This window comes from Canis aureus, chromosome 8 (genome assembly GCF_053574225.1).
Source record: "Canis aureus isolate CA01 chromosome 8, VMU_Caureus_v.1.0, whole genome shotgun sequence".
NCBI classification, from domain to species: Eukaryota; Metazoa; Chordata; class Mammalia; order Carnivora; family Canidae; genus Canis; species Canis aureus.
In genome coordinates this window covers 25,285,824-25,307,200 of record NC_135618.1, presented here as the reverse complement: position 1 = coordinate 25,307,200, position 21,377 = coordinate 25,285,824, and the positions used below count along the sequence as shown (strand labels likewise).

The window sequence follows — 21,377 nt, the reverse complement described above, 5'->3', positions numbered from 1 at the left end:
CACTTCATGGAGATAAGGACACTGAAGCAAAAGATAGATAATATGACCAAGACCACACAGGTAGTGTATATTAAAAGTGGGATTCAAACCCATGAAATCTGCCTCCAGAGTTCTGGCCATTGACATAGACATTCTCCTTCATATAAATAAATGGATGATAAGTAGATAATGTATGAAATTAGAAACAGCAGATTTTCTATGTCACGGCCTTCACTAGATTACTTTATTGTGTAATCATTTAGGTGAGGTGTAGAATAAACTCTGGGCTAAGTGAGTAAACTAAAAAGCTGTGACTAACAGGAGTCAGAATGCATGCCCAGTTTCAGTTAATTTAACATTTCATGCTAATTCAGCAATTAAGGCTTTTCGAATGCATATAGTTGCTCGGAAATGGAATTAACTGCCTTTTAAGGTGATATACATCCTGTGACAAGAATATTCAAGCAGAGGCCAAAGGAATGTTCTCTGTCTCTTCATGTCACCTTGAGCAGGATTGTCTCAGTTTTGAGATAATCAAAGGCCTCTTCAGATGTGTTTGGTGGGTCGATGTTTGTATATGTATGTAATACTGGGGAAATCTTGATTAATTAGTCACTAGAAAGCCTATAAAGTGGATAGGTGGTTTTACAAGGTTTTAGTTTTACTTCAAGTTTAGAAGCTTTAAGGACGTCAAATGTTATATCTTCTTAACACACTATACCAATTCCAGCCTTGGAATTAGTGATTTCTAATAAGTTATAATAGTAAGAGAGAGCAGGATCTGGATTCAGAATGCTTGGTTTCAAGACCCTACTCTCATTTATAAAATGTGATATATTAAGCAAGTCACTTGAACTCTTTGTAACCTTTATTTTATCATTTGTAAAATGGGAATAATGATCCCACTATAAAGAGCCTGGTAAACTAGGATGTTGTAAATAATCAATAAATGTTAGTTATTATTGTCTACTATGATAGCTAATGGTAAACTTCCACTTACATTTTAAGAAATACATATAATGTAAATATGTATATGAATGCCACCTACAGTTTATCTAATCCAAAATATTGTTGAACTGATTTACTATTAATTGCTGTATTTCAGCAAAATAAAGAGGTCTGAATGAAATATTTCAAATAACTAAGACTAAGAAAAGAGCAATATTGTATATAATAGCAATGTACAATCTTTTAATTAAGCTGGTAATTCCCACATGACATGGTTTTGAGATAAGCCCTATTATGTACAGTTTATACTTGAGTAGTTGGAGACAAAGGAGATTAAATGACTTCCTAAAGCATCCCCAATTCCTTAGCAGACCTAGGATTAGAACTCAGAATTTAGGCTGTGCTTTGTTCATGCTTTACCACCAAACCAGCAGGAAAAAAGTAAGTAGCATGATTCATGGTAATATTGAGATAATATGAAGCATTTTAAAACTGAATTAGAAAATCAAAAGCCATAATGAAGCCATATTAGAAAATAAGCTGGATGATCAAATGAACTTTCACAAATGTGCAAAAGAAAAAGCAGACTCACTAATGAATAAAGATGGATAAGAAAGTTAACCAAGAAGTAGCTAACTAGAAATTTTCAATTTGTTAAGGTTCTACTTAAAATTTATAAAGCACAAAAAAATAGGCTAAAATCTTGAACAATTAGAAAAAATAAAGTGAGCCATTGAAGAAACAGTTGTTGGCATAAAGAAAGGTCTGTGATGCACTTAAAAAGTAGTGAACTCTATTTTTAAGCCTTTGTGTGACATTGTAGACATGTTTAATGTTATGGAAACTGACTCAAGCTTCTAGTTGACCTTACTTAAAAAGAAAGTGTGGCATTGGAGAAATTCTAGAAGTTAGGTAAAATAATGTACAAATTTGAATCATTTATAGTTTATCCCCCACCCCTCAAATTACCGTCTTAAACTATTAAAAAAGTGTTTTGTTTGTTCCTTGAGTTTTTCATAGAAGACTTGTCAAGAATTCTATGATTCTTCAAGTTGTCTATGAATACTTAGACATGAACTGTTGTGTTCATTTTCACAGGATCCACTAGTACACCAGTGAATTAATGAGTTAAATTAGAAGAAAGCCTATTTAATTATTAAAGACAAAAATGATCACTCCATGTTTCTTATCGTGGACCTATTTTCTATACAATACAATTGATTCTCAGTTAAAAACATTTCAAGTTTACTTATATGCATTCCAGGTAGCCTACTACATTTTTCTTTGCACTACAACTTCCAGTACCAATTATCCAAAATTAGTAAGATTTGCTTCTATAAAAGATAGAAGCTGTGTAGGGAAGGGAAGAAAAAAAATGTGACGTCAAACAAATCTGAGTTAAAATCTCTGCTGTGTCATTTAATATCCCAGGTTTGTCTTTAACTCCCCTGTGCTTTAGTTTCCTTGTGCAAAACTGGTGTCCTACTAATCCAAGGATTATGAGAATTAGAGGTAACAAATATAAAGCACATAGAGTAGTGAGTATCCTCTCACAAAAGCACTAGTGAATATTTGCTGTGGTTATTATTGTTATAGTAGATACTCTAATTTGAGAGTCAGAATATACCTCACAAGATAGCTGTAATGCAGGAAATGGAAGAGTTTAAATTTGACAAATGTGACCTATACTGAGTTACCAATGATGAAAGTGTATCGAGACACAAATAAAGCTTTGCCTTTTCTTGCATTTTCCTTCCACGTCGTAAAGGCTTCTGGAGCAGATGCCCTGGAGTTAAATTTATCGTGTCCACATGGCATGGGAGAAAGAGGAATGGGCCTGGCCTGCGGGCAGGTAAGGACCTCAACAGCTGCCATCACGTATTTCTGTGTGACAGAACAGGCCCCTGTATGGATAGTAACTATACCTTAGGCAAGAAGATGTGTGGATCAGATGACTGGCTTGAGACTTCCAGGTCTGCATTGTTTAAATATTTAGTGCTTAAAAAGTGGAAAATGAGGGAAACTGAAATTACAGCAACTGTTTAGTTTTATTGAGGAAAATATCACATTATGTGCTTGACAGGAAGTAATATCATAACAAATAGTTTTTAAAAGCACTGAAGCAGAATTAGCTGATTTCAAATGCAATGTTCTTTATTCATTCCTGATGCTGATCCAGTTTCCCTGGAGCAATATACTGTACAAAATGCATTGTTCGTAGTGATTTTGTAGTAAATGGGGCACAGCACAAATTGCATTTTACATTTTTTAGCATATGATCATTATTCCCTAACTGTGTTTTGGGAGTTGCAAAAAGACTTTGATGCTATTTTTATTTTGGGATACAATAAATGGAACCTTCATGCTAAAACACTTTCAAAAACCTAATGAATAAAATGTGGAAATATATGTTAATATGTAGAAAATACTGCATCTTTATGTAACTAGATACAGTGTTGTATGTTAAGAAGCAATGTAAAAGCTTAATGCTAAAAAGGTGAGTGTTTTGCATCTAATTTGGCTTTTAAGCCCAGAGGGAAATGGTGTGAATTAAATAATATGAAATGTTGTCATTTATGACAAATTTTCTAGTCCTGGAAAGTTTACTTTTGTCTTTATATCTGGCACAGGGCCTAGTACATAGTAGGTGCTCAATCCGCCCCCCTCCCCCCCAAGTCTTTGGGTTATTTGAATTAAACTCAAGAGGCCGGAGGCCCTTAATTTGGAAGGGCAAAAATTTCTGCTTATTCCAATGAACCTAGGTTGCTGTTTTCATATTAGCATTCAGGGAGGATTTTAAAGTACCTTGTAAATATTTAATTAACATTCAAAATAGATTTGTAACTTGGGAAGAAACCATTCTCTTGTAGCAGCAGGAGCGGAGGGCTTAGTCAAATGGTCTTCAAATATATCCTCTGTTGCACTCACAACAGGTTACCCAGAAGATCAGTCAAGGTGGTGACAGAACCAAGCCTCAGAATTAGTCAATAGTGGGAAAATACTGTATTAAATCATGACTTCTTTGGGGCAAGGCTTGGGTGATTGAAATGAGGTAGGCTTCTGAAAGGACAGCTGGACAGAGTCTGATGTAGTCAGGTTCTTTCTTTATCCCTTGCATGGTTCCTAAAACTTTGACCCAAGATATTTTTTAGTTACATGGAGAAAAACAGCTATGGAATATTTAAATCTGTTGACTAATCTTTTAAAGAAGGATACATTTTAATATATATTCCTTGCCCCAGAAATGGCAATTATTTTGAAAATGTTGCCCAACCTTGAGCTTATTTTTTAGAGTGGGCTTTGGCTCTGTGAACACATCTGAACTTACCCAGCTGTTAAGTGTCTTAGGTGTATCCTCTCCAGAGTTATTTAGCTACATAAATTTTTGCATAGCCTTTGGCTGAATGAGGATACCAAGCGTTAAAATTTTGCAGTCAGAGTTAGTATTAAGATTTCTAAAACCTTTGGAAAACATATGTTCCAAAAACCATGGTACCTTACGCTGAAGGAAACTTGGGAACATTGCCATTTCTTCTTTGGAGATGTTGTGCTTAGAAGATCTGTCATTTTACAGAAAGCGCCGTGTTGAAGTCTCCCAGTATAAGTGTATTATTATCTAAGTGTGCTTTACTTTGGTTATTAATTGATTGATATACTTGGCAGCTCCCACATTAGGGGCATAAATATTAATGATAGTTAGGTCCTCTTGTTGGATAGATCCTTTAAGCATGATATAGTGTCCCTCTTCATCTCTTACTGCAGTCTATAACAACTAATTATAATCTCTAAAACTAAAATCAGTCTTTATTAGCCACGTTTACAAATTTTCTTTTGAATTATATTTTCTTTTAAATCATATAATGGAAAAATAAAACATATTTAATCATTTCACGCCAACATATTTTAAATGATTAGCCTGCCCCAGAACACAGGAATCTTCGATATTTTAAATGGAGGGAAGGAAGAATATTAATGCATTATTTAAAAAAAAAAAAACTTCACTATAACTCTCACTCTGTAGAGCGGTCACAGGTGTGTCTAGGGCTTATTCATTTTTTTTCCTTTACTTCCTTTTTTCCCTTTCTCTACTTTGTTCCCATTGCCTCTTCCTTTCTTTTTGAGCTTCATAGTGTTGAACACTTGTAAGCTGGTGGCATGGGAAATCTCTACTCAGTGTTAGGGGATTGAGAAGCCGTTCCAATTCCTCTTCCGCACTGCAGTGCGATCCTCTATTCCATCTCTTGGAAACTCCGTGTGTGCAAAGCATAAGAGCTGTGTGTATTGCCAGAGCCCAATAGGTGTTTGCTTCATGAATGAGACAAACTGACATTAGTCCCATGCCTACAATATTTGTCTATTGGAAACACTCTCTTGTATTTTTTCCACTTCTGGTGTTTCCAGAAATCATCACAATTTTAGCCCCATGAAAAGAGGCAGAGGATCGCAGTATAGTATATGTTTTCCTCTCTAAGCATGTTTTTCCTCCATTGTGTCATATTTTCTTACAAATATTTTATAAGTGAAAAATACTGCCTTTGTATCTAAATGATTTTATATTAACTACATATGTATATGTTTTAATATATGTCTGTTTATTTAAACTCTTTATAAATGTTCCCATAAGTGACCAAAAATTGTGCAATTTTTGAACTGACAAGGCTATATAACCTCTACTCCACAATATATAGAAATCATTTATTTACAGAATTTGTGAAAATGAAGGAAATCTCAAGCTGACCTTGGGCATTTGAATTGTATATTTCCTCCAAAGTGAAACAGAAAAACCCTGATAACTTTGATGGTCAAGCAAAAGTGAAAATATGCTCTAGCTTTAGTTGTATACACTCCAAAAAGTCAGTTATATTGCAACATGAAAAAATATTTTCGTTTTCTTCTCCTCCTTATAATAACCCTCTGAAGAGGTTGAGATTCTATCCCATTGTACAACAAGAACAGCAACAATAAAATAAAAACAAAAACTAAACAAGACAACAACAAAAATCTAAAGCCTCCTTGCTTCCTAGGTCAAGATCTGGTCAGCAGTTGCCAACTATTAATTAGCATATAAGCCTAAATAGAGATAAGTCTCCAAGAACAGTTCTTAATAAATTGGTACTCCAGTGTAAGCATTGAATATTATTAACTGCGAGCTCAGTACAGTACTAAGGTATCTCTAAAATCATCTATAGTTCTAAATTCCCATTTCTCTAAATATATAAAAACAGCAGCAAGCCTGAGTCTACTATTTAGATGTTATATCTCTCTGGAATAAGGGAGCCTCCCTGATGTCTTAACATTCAGAATAAAATTGTCTACGTGCAGTCTCTATACATCATTTTCCTGTGCCAACATATTAGTTTATAAATAAAAGCGAACTGTGATAAATTCTATAAAATTCAGGTAAAATGGCACCTCGTTGAGGTCTTCTCCTTTTCCTAAATACAAAGGGTTCTTACAGCATTGGCTGAATAACCCTCTTTTGTCCTTGAATTATTACTATTAACTATTAAGTATTTTTAATTCCATCCTGCAGAACCTCCTAACATAAATTCAGACAAAAGCTGAAGAAACTGGAATAACTTTATGTTGTTGTGTTTACTTTGTTTCTAACAACGATTACCAACATTTGAAAAATAGGTGGCTTTGACAGAAAACACCCTATTTCTTAACTTTCTCTTGAGCTACGGGAAGATATGGCCACAGAGGGCCTGCGTTGCCATGCAGAAGTGAGGAAGTAGACCTTAACTATTCTCCTTTAACACTGGATGCGGTTCATGTAAATAGCAGGAAGGGGAAGTGCTTCTACCCAAACATGAATTTGATAAGTATGTGCCTCTCCAGTGCAACCTTCAAATATCACAACCAACCCTTCCCAGAATTTTTGCTGACTTTCTAGATCCCTGACATGGAAGAGTCTCTAAGCTGCCTTCTTTAGCCAGCAGTACCTTTAATTCTTAGACCATTGATCAGCCACCAAAGGAAAAAATAGTTGATGGAGGCTGTGGATGGAATGTGTGAGCTAAGATGCCTTCTCTTCTCACCTTCCTGTTTTATCTTCCACAAGGCAAAAAGGAAGAGCTGAGGCAGCATGCCCCACTGGATTTCGCAGTACTAGTTGTGTAGTCCTCTTGAAACAATTGTTTTCCTGCTGTCAGAAAACGCTAATTTCTAAAAGTTTTCTTAAGTTATTTTTCACACAAACTGTTTACTTTCTTTGCTTTGTGTCAGTGATGTGGTGTAGTAAAATACAGACTTCTAGAACTGGGAGGAACCTGAAAGATTTTCCAATTTGACCCCCTTATTTACAGGAAAGGAATCGGAGACTGGGAAGATACTTAAATTGCCTTTGCTGGAGGGAACAAAATGGCAAGGCCCATAGCCATTGACTCAGTTGTCACTGATGCTCATCTGGTGCTCTGTTCAGTATTTCCTATGGGTCATTTGAGTATATCCAGATCTCCAGTGAAAACTTAATAAGCTGGCACTGTGCCCTGGGAACTCCTGACTTCATACCTTTCTGCATACTATTGTTTGCTCTGCCTGGAGTTCATATTTTTTTCAACTGAAATTATCCAAATAGGAATCATCTGTCTACTTCTATTTTAAATGACATCTAATCTGTTAACTGAGTATGTCTTATTAGTCAACCAAACTTTCCATGAGAAAGAAAAAAGAATATATCGTATGTGAACAGATTTAAAGGTGCAAACTTAGAAGCATACTCTCGTTTGAATCTCTAGTGACCTAGAGATTGAATCCCTGTCAATGGATTTGAATTTCTTTACCTAACAATTCTAATAGGCTACAAAGATGTTATTTCCCTGGACCTTACAGAATTCCCATTTTTCAGTGGTTTGGATGCTTTCTTTGTAGGTGTGATTGTTAAATAGTGCACACCTATTTCAGTAATGATGCCTTTGAATGGGAAATCCCAAAATGGTACTATAATCAGAGGGAAGACTACTCTAGCTTCACAGTTAAAGTAATGTCCTAAAGAAAGATGGTGGTGCCACTGCTATTACCTGCTATGTCTTGCTGTCTCACAGCCCCCTCTGTTTATTTACCCACATCCTCCGCATAGAATTTCTAAACACTGAAATGTTTAACTCAAACAGTCTTAGCATTAATTTTATCATCAGGAAATAGATCCGCAGCCCTGCTTTCATGGTGATTAGCTAAGTAAGAGCAAACAGATTTAAAAGTGGTAAATCTTAAAACGTTTACTGATCTTAAATAATTATTGAGTTAAATTAAGATCACCCAAACAACACTTTGATATTTCCCTCATGATCTGTTCTATGTCCAATTTAATTTTCACAAACTCTGTATGCCTATTTAAAAAAGAGAGAGAAAGGCTTTGTTTCTGTTACAACATGCCAACATTTTTCATAAAACATTAACCACAGATTATTACTCTTACCCTTGCCAGAGAGCAGACGTCTGTCACCAGGAAGAGAATCCAAAACTAAGTGTGAGGACCACATTGCCCCAGATGTGCTAGCATTTCTCTTGGGAAATAAAGCCTTCCTCCAGCAGCTGGGTTAACAGACACCCTATCTCATATACAATACAGGGTCCAGTGAGCGATGACCACAATCCGCCTGGATCAGGTACCCATTAGATGTTTGTGGAGGAGACAATATAAAGATACTGGTTTTAAAGCCAGCACAACTGACAAGTTATAATACTACCTATATTTCCCAGAGGAATTAAATTCAGAAACTTAGGAGTATGAGACACCCTAAAGGCTAGAAGAAAGAATATGGGAGCCCTATCCATGGTAAAATACAACTGAAGCCACAGTGACCTCCCTGGCCTCTTTTGGGGATCTCAGGTGAGGATCACTGCTGAGTTAGATTGACTTTTTGATACTAGTCTGGTACATGCCCATGAGACATCCTGTTTCAGGTTCATGATTCCTCTCATTCCTTCTAACTCTAGCCCCTATAAAATAAATGTGTGCCACATTGTCCTAAAAGTGATGTTTAATCTTGCTCTAATTAGTGAATGTAACTTTGGGCTAGAGAGTTGGAACTAAGGTCTACAAAGTTGAAGGCTAGGCTGGCTTCAGTGCATTGAGTCCCTCACAGGTTTGGAAGTCATTCCTTCTCAAAATAACATCATTCCATTGAGAGCTATGAGAAACGGATGCATAGAAGCTTCTGCAAAAGTGACTGAAATCTGATATTGTCCATATACATTCGACTTATCCTGTTCTCTTTTCTTTTCCTTGCAGCATTATAATTTTAGAGGTGCTTTAAAATAAATTATCAACTTGTTTATAAGAAAAAGTATCTCTGATCAAAAAAGAAATATTTGCTTTATACTGTATTATGTTGCCCAACTTTTATTTGAGTTTAATTCTCAACCATTTGTGTAGACTGGGTGCTTGGATTAGTAGATAACTACAGGAGATGTGTAAGAGGCAATTATGTAACTGCCAATATTTCGCCTTAAGCTAATTCTCTATGAGTTTTTCAGTTTTAGTTATTAATGTTGGTTAATGATATAAAAATGATTGCTTTCTCCCCAAAATTATAAATTTTAGCAGAAAGCAATACCATTTAAGTCTAAAAGAAATACTGCTATAGGTCAGGGAGTATCTTTGTTTATATCTATGACACCAATCATGTGGCAGTTAAAAGAATTGTATGTAGTACAGATAGGTGGATCACTGGTGAATGGTTGCAGGAAAAACATCTTAAACATGTATATAGGGGATCCCTGGGTGGCTCAGCGGTTTGGCGCCTGCCTTTGGCCCAGGGCGTGATCCTGGAGTCCCGGGATCGAGTCCCACATCAGGCTCCAGGCATGGAGCCTACTTCTCCCTCTTCCAGTGTCTCTACCTCTTTCTCTCTCTCTCTGTGTGTCTATCATAAATAAAAATAAATAAATCTTTAAGAAAATAAACATGTATGTATTTTTTGGCTTAGTGTGGCTTTTATTGTACTCATCATTTGTTATATTCCCAACATAAAGCAGCAATAGCATTTCACAATTTTTTTAAATCACCTTCAGATGATCATATCACAGTGAGTTTGAGTATAGCAGAATTTTCTATATCCCTGCTGACGTATAGCATAAAGATAAACTGAAAATGTCTTTGACCCAAAGAGAGAGACATGGGAGTAGGGTAGGGAGAGGCTGTGATCTTAATCAGTGGTATCATGGAGAGTTTGCATAGCATAATGTCACAGCAGAATAATAGGCATTAGCAGTGCAGAGTAGAAACGATGTTGGAAACCAGAATTACTGGCAGTGAAATGAAGGGTCTAGTCACAGATCCAACTAGCCTAGAATATTTGGAAAAACTGCCAAACACGACTGAGTCATTTATTAAAAGCCACAAAAGACTCGGGACACTGCATATTAGGCTAAAAAAGCAAGCTTCTCCAAAGCCTAGTAAGCACTCAGGAGCTAAGAGATTCAGAGGCATCCTAGTTTATAATAAGGCAAGAGAAAGGATAATGAGTAAGACAAATCAAGGGAAGGCATGAGAGCCACCACTTTCAAGAAGACCTTAAAATTAAGGCAACTTGTACCTCAGAGATAAAGTTTTTACACATTTTCCACTGGCATAGAAGGAGCCTTTTAAAGTGCAGTCAGTCTAGGGCTTCCAGTTGGGAGAAGGTGAGCAATGGCAGGAAGAAAGCACGTGGATTTGCCAGACTACTGAAGGAAATATTGCACCCCACCCCCACCCCCACAAAAAGTAAGTCAAAGAAAGTAGGTTTATTAAAATCATGGCATTTTTACAGCCCAGGAGTATTGATTCAAGATGGAAGACTCTATGGCTTTTGTTAACTCCATTCCCAGAGAACTATTACAACCACCACCACCCCAGATACACATGAGGTAGCCCCTACTGATAATAACAGATTTTATACAAATCTGAAGTCTGTCTTGATGTTGATTACATTGCAGAAGTCTTAATGACAGTCATGTTTTTTAGCTATCTTTCTTTTTGTTCTTTAACAAAAAAAAAAAAATCACTTCATTAAGTAGCAGTATTATTAATAAATATATACTCTACAAAAAAAGTTTTAAGGAGATACCAATTTAAAACATGAATATCAACTTTAGAGACTTTGAAATGTTCTGAATGTCTTTTTTTCCTCGTGTTATTTGCTATTTATGTTTTCTAGTTTGAGTGTTTTCTCTCCCTATCTGTTGTTACTGAATGTATTTAGTTTTGAAAGTCCTTATAGATCAAGTTGCAAAATCAGTTATACTTAATGTATGTTAATGACCCATCAGAAAGTAGCATAGAGATTTTTTTTTCTCTTATTTGTGAAACTTTTAGCTGTCTATCAAATGGACCGAGATCTCTATTGCCAGTTTTTGTTTATCAATTTTTTTCCTTGATTACACCAGAAATCATATGGCAACATAGTAGGCATGTCATTCCTGTTTCTGCTATAACCGTGTTTTGCCAAATGAAGGAGAACTTGGGTATATGAGGGAACAATTGGGTCCCTTCATTTCTAATATCTGTTCTCTATTCTTCTATCCCATATTCACTCTTGATTCTCTTTCTACATTCTATCACCTCAGTTTCAAACTTTTAGAGAACAACCTTTCTATTTAGGAGGTATAGGTTTTAGAGACCCTATAGTATTTATTTCATTACCAAATCATCAAATACTTCTCAACTTTTATTCATTCAACAAATATTTAGGCTATCTAGTATGTACCAAAAATTGTGTGAAAAGCTGAGAGTATAGTAATAAACAAAAACAGACATGTTTTCTGCTCTCATGGAGCTTTCCATTTAGTAGAGTAGAGCATATAATGTGAAGTTTCTGGACTACTTGGAAGGGTCAAGGAAGGATTATATAAGAAAGTGATGTCAGATCTGGTAACAGAAATATTTAGAGGATTTTTAACTAAGTGAAATGATTGTAGTGGGTTAGAGCATTCCAAGCAGTGGAAACAGCATGAACAAAAGCCTTGTGGTTGAAACAAGGCATGGTCAAGGGCAAAAGAATAGGGTGCTTAGAGCACACACATATGCCACAAGATGGTGTTGAAGAGGAAAAAATAGAGGCCAGACTATAGAAGAGCTTGTAAGTCACACCTTGTTAAGCTTTTTGATCTTATCCAAACAGCAGTGGGAATTTATTAAAAGGTTTGTCGTGAGAGTGTGTATGTGTGTATGTGTGCACATATATGTGTGCACAGGCCTGTGCATGTGTTTGATGGGTGGGATGGTGACAATGGTGGAGTGATATGATTGTATTTTCATTTTGAGAGAAGAGAATTAGAGGAGCAGGAGAATGGGCCTAAGAAGGCTGTCTGGAATAACCTTGCAGTTGTTCATGTAAAATATAATGGTAGTTTACAGCTTAGATTAGAGAAGTGATTGTAGAGAAAAAGAAGTGGATATTCCAGAGATAAGGAGTATATCCAACAGCATTTGAGGATGGGTTGGATATGGATTTTGAGGGAAAAGCAAGTGACAAAATAGTTCTTAGCTTTCTGTTCTGTGCTGATGGAGGAATTCTGTTATTAGAACCTAAGACAGATGTATTAGCTGATACAACTGACGGTATAAGGTTGAAATTGACTTCATGATTGTCTGGATCCAGAAAAGCAGATGATGTCTTCAGCATTCTCATTGTCTCTTCCTTTCTCTTTTTTACTCCATGGTATAGTGGATGACTTATTTTTCCCCGTGATAGATAAGCATTTTTAATCCATCTAATGACCTAGCCTCAGATAAATCTATGGTTCCTCATCCCAGTTCCCAGGGGATCTCCACCTTCCCACCCCTAGACCATATACTGATAGCTGTGATTCTGATATTTTTCAGCATACTCTCTCCAATCCCCACTACTAAATTCAGCAAAAACTTTCTTTTAAATGGATCCAGTCTTATTTTAAATAATTAAAAACTTAAAGCCTTTTGAATGTTAAACATATTGGATATTCACTCTCTTATAGAGATGATAGATTTAGCATAAAGTGAAGTACAATTTTCCCGATATATAATAAATAAATAATTATATTTTGGAGATAGCAACAATGCAAGTAGTGTTACTATGATATAGATACATCCCAAGAGAATAAATTAATAATAGATGTTTATGTAGAATTACAGTTGAGTATATTCACTTAGTGTGCCTTGTATTGTAAGCCTTATGCTAGCTGTTCCTACACATGGGATCATACCCACTCGTCAGTCAACTTTGAGGGGGAAGAAAAAACATTCTCCATGTTACAGAGAGAGGACCTGAGGCTGGAGTGACTTGCTCCATATTGAATCCCCAGGGATTAATGTTATTGTGGTACATGGATGGTTACATAAATAATTTTTGGACAGATTAATGAAGGTCTAAATGAATGAATAATCTAATTAAATCTTCATACAAAATATGTTGGGTTTTTGTGTGTATGTGCACCATTTGCAATGAAGAATCCTGAGTAGAGCGGTTTATGAATATGACTCAGTATAGCAGTTAATGATTTTTTGTAAGTTAAGACTTATGTTTCAAATCATTTACTTCCCTCTAAAACCAGTCTCAATACATTGTTCTGATTTTTTGTTTATTTCCACCTCAGCCATGGTAGGTGTCATGTGTCTGATCTCTCCACTTTGTGTCTTGAATCCATTGTAAATGTTTATCCAGAGGTACATACTGCTCACAAATAAATATTATTTACAATCCCCTGTGCCCTGGACAGGAGTTTGTCTCCTTTGCAAATATTCTATCTTTGGAACTCAATAATCTTTTGTTGTTCTTGTTAAGAATGAGCATTTTTTACATGTTACCATAAGAGTTTGGAGGATGAAAGATGTCAAAATGGCTAACTCTTTCTTTTGCAAACTCGCTATCTTATGTAAACAAGGCCACTATCTGGGGATGAAAAGGAGAGAAAGAAAATAAACTGCCTCAGCCTGGCCTCCAGGAAATTAAGGACTTTATTTTCACATGTTTCCATGCCGAGTACCTAATGGCAGATAGTTCTGGATTACAAACGCTCCCTGAATGCCACCTCATGCATTATTTGAGAGCAGATATGATGCCTGCCATGCTGCTTGCCAGGCGCTGATATAAGGTGTAACTCCTATAATCCTCACTACAACTCTATGATATATTTACTATTATTATTCCCATTTTCCAGATAGGAGAACCTAGAGACAGAAGGTCTAAGTAGTGTGGTAAGATCACACAGCAAGTAAGTAAATGGATTCAAATCCTGTCCTCTGGCTCGGAAGACTGTGCCTCTCATCTTGGGCACTGCTGCTTCTCAAGAAAGAAAATTACTGGCTTTTTTAGGCATAGAAATTATTGATACATATCTTAATAATGCATCTCTCTTTGAAAACAGTGCCAGTTGTGGAAATAATGAAAGTTCCTCTGTATAAATACTTACTGAAAAGGCCAGTTTCCTCAAAATAATTGGTGAAAAAGATTTAAACGATCTTCATTTTTGTGTTTTTAATTTTTTCTGCATCCAAATTCAGTTTTAAAGAGAAATCCTGAAGTTTTTTTTTTTTAATTTCCAGATGTGATTAAAACACAGTGCAATTGCACCATAATTGATTGTCAATGTCTGTTTTTATTTTAAAATTCATTTTTTTGTTGTTTGGATTTGACATCACCGTTCCCATAAAGGAGACAATACGTGGTATCAGGCGTTAAGAAGCTACTCCTGCCAGTTGATGATTGTTTGGGAGAACCTGAAAAGGGGTGAAGAACCCCCACAAAAGTGCCCAAGAGGGAATTCACCCCGTCTTCAAATGCTGGCGAGCACTATACACAGAGCGCCAGCCAGCCCCATAAGTGGCTCTGCCCTTGCCTGCCATTCCGCAGCCCTACCCCCTTTACAAAGGGTAGATCATTAAGCCATCCAGCGGTGGGGAGTATTTTCATATAGCTGTTGCCCTTTATAACAGCCTGGCAGTGAGTGACCATAATAAATTATGCACTGCTCTGTGAGACTGTGACACAATGCATTGCCGGAACAGCGGGGGTGTTAGAAAATCCATTATTTGAAATTTTTGTTTCTTTTTCTTACTAGATTCCATGCTGTTCTTTTCCTGTCATCTTGTTCCTTTTTTTCCTATCTATTGTTTTGAGGGTTTTTGTGCCTGACAGTTCCTTTCTGCTGCTGGTTTTGTCCTTTTTGTTACCTTGTTTCTGCCTTCGTGGGCTCCCCCACCCCCCTTTCTTGGTCTTGTGTGTTGTGAGCCTCGTTCTCCTTTTCTGTCATGCAGTCATTTGCTTTACTTTTCTTTTTCTTTCTGCCTTATTGTCTCATAGAATGCAGAAAAACAAATTCTCTTTTTGTCGGCATTCTTTTACATGGTGTTATGTGGTTGTCATTTTCACTTCAGGATAGATGCACTTTACTGTATGTACTATTCATTTCGGTTCCAAGAATCCAAAACACATGTCCAGAGGAGTGCCAAGGCTGATGGCAATAAAAAACAATCAAAGCAACCAGTAGAATAGTTCTTTGGGAACAGCACAGACTTATTTCTTCCCTGTAGATCAATTCACATAGAATTTGTAAGGTTTTGTTCCTAATTTTAGATTATTCAGTCTCTTTGCCTCCCTCCAAGTATAGATCTAGTCCAAAGTGGCAATTGTTTTGACACTATTTCTTGCAAATCTACCTACCTGCTATTTCCGTAATTGTTTTTCCATTGATGAACACAGTCAGAAAGAAAAATATAGTTCTGGTAGTTGGAACATCCACTGATTCAGTTAATCCACTGGTTACTAATTGAGCAACTATAATGTGTCAGGAATTGTGCAGGTGCTATGGAAATTGGACACCATAAGTTTTGTTCTTTTTGCATTCACTATTTGCTCATGTCCCTTATCCCTAACTTGTTTCTTCTTTCTATGGACACATCACATATTGTCATTTGTCACCCTGCATTCCCCACTTTCTCTTCCTTGACTCCTTTGGACCTAGCATTCATCTCATTTTAATGTAGATTTATTTACAAAGAACTTGTGAATTTTCTACTTAAATTTGCTGCATTTAGATTAGAAAGCTCAAATCTTCTTGGCAGGGAACACCAGGGAATCATGTGCCAGATTCTTCAAACCCATTTTTCTGTTGTAGTTAAAAAATAAATAAATAAACAGAAATGGTAACCTGACCTTTAGTATGGCTATGGGTTTTTGTAGTATTGGTGATAGCTGAATTTAATTATGTCAATATATATACTTATTATATATCAATGAGTTAAATGAAATCTGCAATTAAACTCTTCCTTTCACAGTATTTAGTTCTTTCTTTTAAATACTCTGCTATTTGCTTATTTTCTCATTTTGTAAATTTACTGTCTTCTAACCTGTTTCTCTCCTGAATTATCATCAATTTTCAGTTTCTACCTCTGTTGTGTTTTTATTTCCTCTCTGTCTTTTACTATATTATATTCAGTGTTATTGCTGTTTTAAATTTTTTTGTACTTGATTTATTTATTTATTTATTTATTTATTTATTTATTTATTTATGAGAGAGAAAGGGACAGAGGTACAGGGAGACAGAATCTTAAGCAGGCTCCATGCCCAGTGTGGAGCCCAATGCAGGACTTGATCTCATTACCCTGAGATCATGACCTGAGCCAAAATCAAGAATCAGACTCAACTGACTGAGCCCCCAGGTGCCCCTGTAGTTGTTACTTTAAATAAGAATTGCTATGGTAACTCAAAAAAGTTAGCTTACTGTTTCTACCACTTAAATGATTTATTCTCTGTACTGGTTTCCTTTATATTTTTAATCTCTTTATTTCCTCATGTCTCCAAATTTCCAGGTAAGTGTTTCCATGTTTTCTTTTCTCTATAATTTTTTTCTCTTTTCTTGCCACTTTGAATTCTACACCTTCATTTTCTCTGTATCCATTTTTTTCTTATTTTTAAGAAACACTAGTCCCTTTAATATCACTTTGCAAATGCATGAGGATGACTTCTCTTCTCAAGTCAGTTGTCCTGTCAGCTTCCAGATGCAGTGAAATGCTCCTGTTAGAGTCTCATATATTTCACATTTCCAATTTTTAATTGTTTTCTTTTTAGTTGGAAGAAAGTGGAGGGAGCGATAGATATAAAGAGCTATGAAGGGCAGTCTAGGTGGCTTAGCGGTTTAGCGCTGCCTTCAGCCCAAGGTGTGGTCCTGGAGACCCGGGATCGAGTCTCATGTCAGGCTCCCTGCATGGAATGGAGCCTGCTTCTCCTTCTGCCTGTGTCTCTGCCTCTCTCTGTCAATCTCTCTCTCTCTCATGAATAAAAAAAAAAAAAAAAAGAGAGAGAGAGAGAGAGAGCTATGAAATAGTTGTAAAAGGGAAAGGAAGACAATAGACTGAAAGTAAATAGGCAAATTTGGTATTTAGGACACTTGCATCCTTAAAGGATGTTACAGGGAAAATATTTTTGGTGGCAAGATAGAAGATGAGAAGATCAGGAACCTTGCACAGATGCGTTCCTATGGGTCAGGGCTTTTACAGCTGATTCCACCAAATGACACTGGCTTTTGCATGAAATGCATCCAGTTCACGTTATGGAATTTCATCTATGTTATTACTAAATGCCTCTGCCTTGACAAGGTACTGTTGCTGGTTTGCATGCCTTTGACATGGTGCCCTAATTTTTAAAAATGAATGATAGTAGTGTTCTTTGGATCTGCTATTGCATTTTTATTAGCCAGATTCCACTTATGTAATAAACACTTGAGTAAGTGATAATATTTTGAGATCAGCATACAAAACAATGTGAAATAATTATGCCATATATGTTTATTTTTATTCTAATTTTGTGACCTGATAAGTGAATCTCAGTTCTTCCTGTGCCTTGACTAGTGCCAATTTTAAAACAAAACCTATCACGTTTAAAAACAACCTCTCTAAAAATAAGCTATTAATTTTTCAGTTAATTAATAGCTTAATTTCAAGGACCCCTCTACCCAAAACTTTTAGATTACATCAGATTTGTCAGACAGGATAGCTGCCTACTAAAGTAGCCCAGTGTTGCATATAGATGACCAAATATAAAAATGTTACAGGAAACCCACATTCCAGTATAAATTGTGAGGTTGAGAGACGGTAGATCAATTTGGAGAGCCAGATTATTTAAATATATATATATTTGATAATACAATACTAATCTACAAATTAGGAAGCTATTAAGCCTGGCATTTTGCACTAAATCTAATGACTTAAGTATTTGATTCCTTTCTTCTCACCACCAATAGCCAAGCCAATATTAAAATAGAGTTTAATTTTACTTAGTTAAAAAGGTTTCAATATTCTCATGACTTTTTTTTTTTTTTTTTTTGGTCACTCTCCCCAGTCATTCTTTTTTTTTTTTTTTTTTTTTTAAAGATTTTATTTATTTATTCATGATAGTCACAGAGAGAGAGAGAGAGAGGCAGAGACACAGGCAGAGGGAGAAGCAGGCTCCATGCACCGGGAGCCCGATGTGGGATTCGATCCCGGGTCTCCAGGATCGTGCCCTGGGCCAAAGGCAGGCGCCAAACCGCTGCGCCACCCAGGGATCCCTCCCCAGTCATTCTTACTGCTCTCTCTCTCTCTCTCTCTCTCTCTCTCTCTCTCTCTCTCTCTCTCTCTCTCTCTCTCTCTCCCCAGCCCTCAATGTGGGTGGTTCAGGTCTAAGACTCCTTTCATCTCACTGAATTTTTATTTTTCATCTCATATTTAACTTTATCTTTCCGTTTCTTCAATCCCCTCTTTTTGTTTACCTGGCATTTCTCTTGTTTGAATCTGCCTTATGGTTTCTGATTCTGGTTTCTGATTCTCTTGGAATCATCACTACCATTTCTGATAAGAATTTGTAGGATTGGCTTACATTGCTAACAACAAATAGCTCTCATTTTTTGAGAGTTTATTGTATGTGTTAGGTGGATTATATTGTTTAATTCCCAACCCACCCACTGAGCCACTACTAACATTATCCCTGTTTTTACAGATAAAGAAACCAAAGCATAGAAAGGTTAAGTAACTTATTCAAATTCCTGCAGGTGGGAAATGGCCAAGCCAGGACTCATGGTCAGAGTATCTGACTGCAAGCTTGCACCCTTTATCATTACTTCATAGTTCCTCTTGTAAAATGATACGATATCATTAATTTGCTTTTAATCTTGGTGTAAGAATGGATGATTTCCCTACTGTATCTTTCTTCATCATTAATTCTAATGAGAGCAGACTTATAAATGTAGTGGGGAGTGGGTAACGGGGAGGGGGTGTTGAATCCTATTGTGTTAACATTTTAGTCCATATTCTCCTTGCCATGTGTTCTTGGCTCCTTCTGCCCTACCACCACATGAGGTTAGTTTACACATGAAAGTAATTCTTGTCCTATCTCCATTGTCAGAATAAACACTTTCTAAGGGCAAGGTCTGTTATCATATTCTTTTTCATATCCTTCACATTGTCTTGTACATGAAGAGTTTCCAGATAAAGGGCCACAATTATAAACCCTGGTAGGTGAGCATTCTCAGGTGCTCCTGCTTTTCAGTGCTCACACTACAGCAGAAAAGAAGACAAGGCATCGCTCTTCTTTGGTGTGGGTCAAGCAGAGACATCTTGAAGCCCTTCCCAAGTGGTCTGTTTTGCAAGGACTTCCATTCAGTTTTACATATTTTTATTTTCCTCATTTGCTAGGATAGAGCACAAAAGAGGAAGGAGAGTAACTTGGTTATAAGCAGTTAACTGTTTATTTTGTAGAATCTAACAATCACATATACTTGAAAAGGTTTTGTAGAATTTTTGATAAATACTCCAAAAGAACTTATGTTTTTATTTTGAATTACAATTCGACAACATTTAATCCCTTGTTATTGCTTTGTCAGAATTTTAATTGAATTATTCAAAACATGAAACAAAAGGGAAGAATTGTAGATAGCAGAATAATATTAGCAGAATTACCAGAGTGCTGAGAATTATTAAAGAGGACATTATGTTTGTTAATCGGGCATTTAATTTTGCTTCTGTTTGTTGATGGAAAACATCCTCTTGGAAAGGATTTTTTCAAAAACCTTAATTGTGACAATGCCTTCTTAACATCCATGAATATACCGTACAGCAAAAGCTGTTTGAAACCTAATTAGTCAGAAAGATTCCTAATTTCCATTTTAACTCTAGGTTGGCTGACCAGCATTCCCGTCAGATTGGTCATTAGTGCACAAGAAAAAGCAGACCTTCCAGAAGTGGCTTAAATGAAAAGTGGTTGGAGGAGAGATTTTAAATTATTAGAAACTGTAGCAAAATAAAACGAATGCTCTCTCAACTCACGTTATGAGGCAGACATAACCTTAGTGTTGAAATGTCAGTGTTAGAAAGGTAATTGCAGGCTACTTTCACTCATAAACACAGATATGAAACACCCAACAAAATATCAGCATGTTGAGTCCAGCAATGCGTAAAAAAGGTGAACATGGCATGACCGTGTGAGCTTACTTCAATAAAGCAAGGTTGGTTTAAAGCATACTGCTGCACCAAATCAATTCATGTAAATCATTTCATAAACAGGTAAATCTGTATGTCTTAATCCAGGGAAATAAGTGAAAGACAAGTTTCACATGTATCAGTGTATGTTGTGTGTGTATATACATAGAAGCAAATGGTTGAATTTTGTTCAATAATAATAATATATAAGTATATATAGTTAGGCCTATGTAAACATAGGGTAGAGAATGAAAAAAGATGACATTAATGCTCCTAGTGGATAGAAATTCTCAGATTAGGAAGGGGGAAATTTTATTTATTATTTTATACAATTGTTTAATAGGAACAGTTTGTTAATTACTGTGTTTTGAAATATAACTATCTCAATAAGTCAGGTTTTAAGCGGACATTTTTATGGTTGAGTACACAGGATGTGACTCTGTAGTTAAAATAATTTTACTACCATTATTGTAATTAAGCTAGGAAATGCTATTATGTGGCATTATCTCAGGCCCAAATGTTGCTCTGTCTACTCAGAGAATAAACCAGGTTTGTTTGAAATTATATTGCCCCATTTCCAAAATTTCTTAAAGTAGTTATTAACGAGTACAGGTTAACTTTTGGGAAAAGTGTCTTGTTTTGTTTTTGTTTTGTTTTTTAGAAAACAGAACTCATTTACTCGATCTAGGATTCCTCTCTATGAAATAGTATAAAAATGGCTAGTTTCCATCTAACAAGAGGTATAATTTGATAGTGCTCTATAAATATTTAATGATAATCTATTAATCAATAATTAAAATTATTGGAGTAATTTTTTAAAGTAAGATGCTTGTTAAAAAATATTAACAGTGGACACAGAACATGAAACTACCATTTACCAAAAGGATAAATAGGTAGTAAGTCATGATACAAATATAACCAAGTTGAAATTCTAAAGACTTGTAGACTTTTTAAATTTGCCATTGCTTTTGTGAAGATTTATAATATCTTACCAGCTATTATCTGCCTATTTATTATCGTAAAGGGATTTTGT

At 35.9% G+C, this 21,377-nt stretch overlaps 1 protein-coding gene across 3 annotated transcripts in view; it reads left to right on the top strand.

The window, feature by feature from the left end:
* Nucleotides 1–21,377, top strand: part of DPYD (dihydropyrimidine dehydrogenase) — a 798,341-nt gene that overhangs the window by 532,819 nt on the left and 244,145 nt on the right. For all 3 annotated transcript variants that reach the window (XM_077905543.1, XM_077905544.1, XM_077905545.1), the window contains one exon: nucleotides 2,696–2,779. In XM_077905543.1, coding sequence (XP_077761669.1) covers nucleotides 2,696–2,779 — 84 coding nt within the window. The remainder of the gene's footprint in view (nucleotides 1–2,695; nucleotides 2,780–21,377) is intronic.